Below are 6,493 nucleotides of genomic sequence, written 5' to 3'. Positions count from 1 at the left end.
TCAGCCAGATTGTCACTGAGGTCTCTGTTCTGGCTGTGTGCCGAGATGTCACAGGGCACCTGCTCCTCAGCCCTAGTCCCTTTCCTCAGTCCTGGCGGTGTGCGAGCACACACCAACATAACACTGGAAATTTTACAGCCAACACTGAACTGTTGCCAGATGCAAAAGCAATCTGGCTCCCATGATGGCAACTATTTCTGCTTAGTCCACTGCAGCCCCCCGAGCTGACTATTCGTTAGCGCAGGTCCCTCCGTGCTCCCTGCAGACAGAGCACACTGTTGGAGGATCCTGCTGTGTCAAGCCAGGGGGCTGGCAGTTGGGCACAGCACCTTGACAACTAAACTTCTCTCTTCCCAAAGCTCTGAGCTGCAGAACCACGACAGAAAAGGAGTGCAACACTGGAGCATTCATTTACAGGATGTGTTTATTACACTGTAAAAAGTCCATTGGATTTGTAGCCATTTACTCTGTATGTACACTGGTTGTACTCCCACCCCAACTGTAGGTTCCTCTCAGTACAGTATACACTGGCTTGGAGTCCCGCTCATGCCCCTCCCAGTCACCAGTGGGTTTTCTGAGACTGATATTGAGAATTTACCCAACTAATTAAGAGAGGAGGAAGAACAGAGATGCAGCACTTGCCAGGCAGCCAGCTCTGTCTGGGGCACAAGGGGGTGGAAGAGCGGGACATCCTTGCTGCAAGGCAGAAGCACAAGAATGACTACCATGGTGCCAGCTGCAGGGGCGCTCTAGGTGAAGCAGGTGGGCTCACAACAACTAGAAGATGCAGAAGAGTGCAGTTTCTGCAGAGCTTCCAAGAGAAAGCGCAGCAGACTAGCTGGGCATCCATCAGCAGGTGCCCCAGATCCCCACATCTTGTCTAGCTGAAGAGGATGTTCTCCTGAGGAATGGGGCTGGGCACCAAGAGGCCAATCTAGCAAGTAGGGGACCACAGAGCACTGCTGTGCACCCCAGGGAAGTGGCTCCCCAGGTGCTGTTTGAGACACGGCCATGGTGCTCTGCTCTCAGCTCACGAGACTCTGCATTTCTTTCTCATCTGCTCAACTAGGCAGAGCCTTCTGAATTTGTTCCCCCCAGCTAGAAAGCCTGATTACACTTACAGGAGGAGAAGGGAGGAGAGCAGTGCTGCCCCTAGCAGGCTGCCCTGCTCCCTGTCTAGCATGGGGATTGGTGTGATCCATGTGGCAGAAGGAAAGCACATGGCCACAGCAGACAAGAAGCCCTATGTAGCAGCTGGGAGCTGCACTGCAAGCAATCCATATTTCTATACAAAATTCTCAACCTGCTGAACCCAAGCATGCCCAGAGCCCAAACAAAGCAGTGCGACCAGAAGCATGGGCAAGAAAGCTAGGGAATGGCTGGGTAATTGTCTAGGGACTGGGCTGAATAATCAGTCAGTACAGGCAGTCCTGTACTGCAGCCTCTCTCTGGTGTGACATCAAAGAGTTTTCCCTTTCCACCAGATGAACTAGTGGCAGCTTGGTCCCAGGCTGCTGGGTGCAGGCGTTGCCTGGCCCCTGAGCTTGTGAAGGCAGGACAAGACTGGTGAGTGGAACCAGGTGCCCCTCCAAGATGATAGGGATTTCTAGGTGTATTTCTAGGCAGTTGCCCCAAGAAGGGAGCAGAATGAGATGTGCTTCAGGAGACTGTGGCAGCAGCCCTTCTGCTCAGATTAGCATCATCTTCCAAAACAAACATGCCCACTACTAGAGAACATTTGGCCAGCATCCTCCACCCACAGAGCTTCCTCAGCAGATAGTTCTCAGACACCCTCAAACTAATTGACTTCAGAGGTTGTCATGGGGTCAGAGGGCCGTGGAGCAGCTAAGAGGGGAACAGGAGAGGTGGCCTCAATTAGGGCTGGGTTGAGAATGATTGGCAGAGTCATAGGTGGCACCCCAACCTGCAGGGGAGAGGCAAGAGGCTGCAGGATGAGTGGCGGCTGTGCTGTTGTAGGAGGTATGTCTGTAACGGGGCTTGTCTTTGTTGGAGCTGATGCTGGGAAAGAAGGAGAGGCAGAGGTGCTGATGGTGGGTGAGGCAGGTGCAATGACTCTCTCAGACTCTGGAAAAAGGAAAAGACAAAACACATCCTTATACAGGCTCTGACAAAGTCATCTTTCAGCTCAAAGCTAAGCAGGGCTGAAGATCAACTCAGGGGCCTTTTCAGACTTGCCCCTTCCACATACCTTCATATAAGGCCCTGAGGAGCAGGTGCCGATGACAGGCATTCTGCCCAACCTCTGCCCACCCTCTGCCCACCCTCATAACCTCAGCAAGAAGGCCACAAACTATCCGTTTGGAAGCACAACAGTTCCACAACACCAGAGGCCTGGTACTGTAGATCATGCTAAACCAAGGAAAAGCAGATGCACACCACCCATGCTGGGAAGACGATACTGGAAAGAAAAAAAATGGGACTCACCACTGGCACCCAGTTCACAGGGCTTCTCCAAAGGAGCCAGGTGGGTGGCTGGCCTCACATCTCCCACAGGAGAAGGGGGCAGGGCAGACGCTATTGATTTCTGATGCTGCTCCATTGGTATGCTGGGGATAGGATCTAGGAAAACAAAACAAGCAGTGAGGCCATGCACCAGTTTGCTCACCTTCAGTTTGTCCTCCTCGTGCCAAGCTCCCACAGCCTCCTGGCACCTATCATTTCATCAGCACCCAGGCGCTATGGCAGCTGGGTACTGGATAAGGTGCAAGCACTGGGTCCAAGACCTGGTTTCATAAGGTTTCTCAGCCCTTTGTACCTTGGATGACTGTCTGTTTGAAGAGCTCATCCCGCAGCCTAGGTAAGAAACAGTCAATCCGCTCCCAGGTGATCTCCCAGAGATCTGAGTATCCTGTCCGTGAGTCAGCACTGTGGAATATCCCAGCCGTATCCATTACAAGCAGCATATTCTTCAGAGACTCTGGAATGGCCTCCAGCTGTGATGAAAGACACTCCTCAGGACACAGAGAATGGACATATAGCAATGAACAAAACCTCAAAACAGCTGATGGGCTGTTTTGGACACAGAGGCCAAGGAGAGAGACCATAGAAAAAAAAATGGTTTTGGAAGGATTAAAAGGTTAAAAACCCCAACAAACCACATTTCAAGTTTAGAAGGTTAAAAGCAATGAGTGGTTGTTCACAGAACTGCAGCATCACTTTCATCACCTTACCAGTAAGTCACTGGAGCCAGCATGCATGTATTTGTCCATAAAGTCCAGGATTGTCAGCCACAGGGCAGCAAAGGTGGTCAGAGAGAGCAGCGGGGAGAGATGCTGTAGGAACACCTAGAAAAAAATACAACTCCTGTCAACAAGTAGTATCAGGGCTGCTGCTCAGAGCTTGACAAGTCAGTCTTGCAAATATGGGATTCCTCCTCCTTGTGGCAAGCTAGGAGCATGCACAGGCCCAGCCTGAGAATGCCAGAGGCCTCCACTCTTCTGAGCTGCATACATAGGAGCTTTGTCTCTTTTGCATGAGGCCACCACATTCTGCACCACCACATCTTCCAGCCCATCCAGACTCTCTGCTTTAGGTCAGTACTATCAGCTTGTGACATGCATTATTTCACCACTAGAACAGACTGTCGTCAACTAAAGTTGGCTGAAATACTTCTCTCTCCATCCTTCATAAAGTCACAAACTCCTTCCTGACAACTTTTCCAAAGGCCAGGATCATGGAGACAGTTCTGGAAAGAAGGCATGTCCCACCAGCAGAAGGTGGTGCAGAAGCCCAGCAGCAAAGACAGTCAAACTAGCAAACTGAGACCTATCCATGTCAGAGGTGCTGAGACACTAACACAGCAAACAGCTTGGTTTTCTTGAGGCAAATATTTTCCCCTGAGGTTTCAGGCAGCAGAAGCATGCTCACCTTAGAGAGTAGTGTTGAGGCTCTCATCCTAGTTTCTTCCATCCCACCAACATCAGCTGGGCTGATGTTCTCAAGCAGCTTCGTTAGCAGAGGAAACAGCACCTGTTGGATTGGACACACTGATATTTCAGACCTGAAAAATAACTGACGGGATATGCATAGACAGCCTTACAGGAAGGAGCTGGCTTTTGGCACTGGTGACTTCTAAGCAGAGAGCATGGGAGAAGCAATGGGAAGTAGAAATGAGCAGATGCACTTCAGTACTTCTAGAGGCTCTGTCAGAAGCCTAAACAGAGAGGAACACCTTGTCTGTTGTGGTAAACAAGCTGCTCAGGAAGACAGTGCTGAAGTAGCACACCATTCTGCTACTCCTGCACACAACTCCACTCCTCTTAACAATGCTGTCCTGCCTACATGCCCAGCCCACCCAGAAGGTTACCTTGTTGAAGCAGGACTCCCATTCCAGGGCATCCAGGGCCTGCAGGTCATGTACCAGGAGGGCCCGCTGCAAGTAAGTGAGTGCCTGCATCCGTACCTGGCGTCGGGCATCACAACACAGCCAGGCAATACCTGGAAGAGAGGGATTCAGGGCAAAGCCTTCAGGGAAAGTGCCACATCCCTACTTCCCAGTCTAGGGTGAAAAGTCTAATGAGGATCAAACACTCTGCAGAAAAAAACCAAGAAAAAGGTTTATACTTGTTCCAGGTCGCAGACTGGGAGTCTACTGTCAGGTCCAGAAGCAAGCTGGCAGCTAACTCAAGCTAAAGATACCTTTCCAGATCTGATCCAAGTTCTTTTTCAGTTACAGTAGACCCTAAAAACAACCTCCGCCTGCCTTCTGCAGTTCTCGGCTCAACTTTCTTGAGTGCTGCCATTATTTTGGAAGCATCTCTGCCCACTGTCACCACAAGGGGATGGCTTTACCCTGTAGCAAAGGACACCAGCAGTTGGACCACAGCGTTCGGGAATCTGCTTCGATTTTCCTCCCTCCTGTCTCTAGATGGCGTTGCTCCTCTGCCCAGGAGCTGTAGATGGTGGCCGCTCGTGTGTGCAAGGTGTGCATGAGGTCCAGGAGCTGCAAGTCAAGCATCATGTTAAGCAACACACAGGGCTTAAATTTTTGAAGAAACCCTTGTCTCTGCTCTTCCCCAAACCGATGCCAAAAGGCTCACAGCTACTCAAGCCTGCCTCCTGTATGTACATAACCATGTATAGCTCTGGAGATGGTGGCAGGCCCTGCTGTCTGTGCCCTCCCTAAGTGGTCAAGTGACAGGTATCTTCAGCAAGATTTGTGTTAGTTCAGTAGCCATAACAATCCCACCTTCGAGGAACAGCATGCCAATCCTGCCAGGAGAAAGAATGGAACTTTCCTGACACAAAGCATGGACTCTCCCAGGCAGAGGGAGAAACCTAGTGATCCAGCTATGCTGCCCAGGAATAACTCTCTGTAACTTTGTTTTTAAAAATAAGACAAAAAAAGAGCATGAAGCACATGCAAAGGTCTCTCAGAACAGCTCTGTATGGGCAAATGACAGCATACTTATCACTCTACTGCTGAATTGAGGCCTAACAGCCTGGCAGTCAGCAGGCCTGTGCCTTCATACCTTTGAAGTACCAGCTGGAGAGAAAAATGACTCCCTTATCTCAGCCCCTTCTACTTGAAACCTCAGTGCCTCAGCCCACAGGGTTTTCCTCTCTCCACAAGCTCAGATGCCCTGTCAGATGCCCACTAACCCTACACGAACCTCATGCCTCCAAATGTCCTTGAGCTACATCCACCTTACCTACCACAGCAACTCACAGATCCAGACCCCACCCTCCTTGCTTTTCAGAGGACTTCTCTTTCCACAGCTATGCTGTTTTTACCTGTCCAAACTGCATCTTCCTTTTTCACTGCAGCAACACGCACTGCCACTAGAGCTACCCTCTGCCATCCAGTGCCCACTAACACAGGATGCAGCCCCCACCTCACCCCATGAAGAACCCCAGTGACTCCCTAGCAAGGCCTGAGTATGGGAAAGGAGAGGAGGAAATCCTTGCTATACTTACGTCCTGACTAACCTGTAAAGACACAGTGTGGTAGCTGGCAGGGATGCTCTCATCCTCATCCTCATCACTGTGTGTGTGCACCTGGTGCTGGCTCAAGGCTCGTGACCGCCGTGTGGAGCTCTCCTTTGGCTTTTTTTTTAACCGACTGGATTTACTGTCATACCTGTGGCTTTTCCCTCTCTTCTCCTGGGACTTGTAGCCTAGAAAGTGAAAGGCAACAACATACCATATACACACTCCACCCACAAAATTTGCTGCCCTTCAACACATACAGCAGCCACCTTTTAATATCCCCCCTGTCCTGTGAGATTACTACTTGCTTGAAGAGGTACCCCCCACACCCCTCAGGAAAAGCCTTCAGCAACAGCTGATACTGATGCCTCCACATCAGCTCCAGACCTTCCCCCATCCCAGAGAGAGCCAAGAATAAGGTCCCTGCTGCCAGCAACAGCAGCCAGGACACTTTTCTCACATCTTCTTGGGGTTTGGGACTCATTCCCTGACAGTATACTTCACAATTCTTGCTGACTGGCCATCCCAAGCCCAATCCTGATTG

General features: G+C 50.7%; 1 protein-coding gene across 4 annotated transcripts in view; it reads right to left on the bottom strand.

The window, feature by feature from the left end:
- Window positions 1-406: 406 nt before the first annotated feature.
- Window positions 407-6,493, bottom strand: part of GBF1 (golgi brefeldin A resistant guanine nucleotide exchange factor 1) — a 104,100-nt gene continuing 98,013 nt past the window's right edge. For 2 of the 4 annotated variants that reach the window (XM_026851041.1, XM_026851043.1), the window contains 8 exons: window positions 5,938-6,137; window positions 4,813-4,963; window positions 4,328-4,458; window positions 3,889-3,990; window positions 3,192-3,305; window positions 2,777-2,954; window positions 2,446-2,580; window positions 407-2,085 (listed from right to left, as the gene is read on the bottom strand). In XM_026851041.1, the coding sequence (XP_026706842.1) occupies window positions 1,799-2,085; window positions 2,446-2,580; window positions 2,777-2,954; window positions 3,192-3,305; window positions 3,889-3,990; window positions 4,328-4,458; window positions 4,813-4,963; window positions 5,938-6,137 (1,298 nt within the window). In that variant the 3' untranslated portion in view covers window positions 407-1,798. The remainder of the gene's footprint in view (window positions 2,086-2,445; window positions 2,581-2,776; window positions 2,955-3,191; window positions 3,306-3,888; window positions 3,991-4,327; window positions 4,459-4,812; window positions 4,964-5,937; window positions 6,138-6,493) is intronic. The other 2 variants (XM_026851042.1, XM_026851044.1) reach the window with 1 other exon arrangement.

This window comes from Athene cunicularia (genome assembly GCF_003259725.1).
Source record: "Athene cunicularia isolate RWA chromosome 6 unlocalized genomic scaffold, athCun1 chr6_part1, whole genome shotgun sequence".
Taxonomy (NCBI): Eukaryota; Metazoa; Chordata; class Aves; order Strigiformes; family Strigidae; genus Athene; species Athene cunicularia.
The sequence above is the reverse complement of the archived record's forward strand: the minus strand, read 5'-3'. Positions and strand labels throughout refer to the sequence as shown.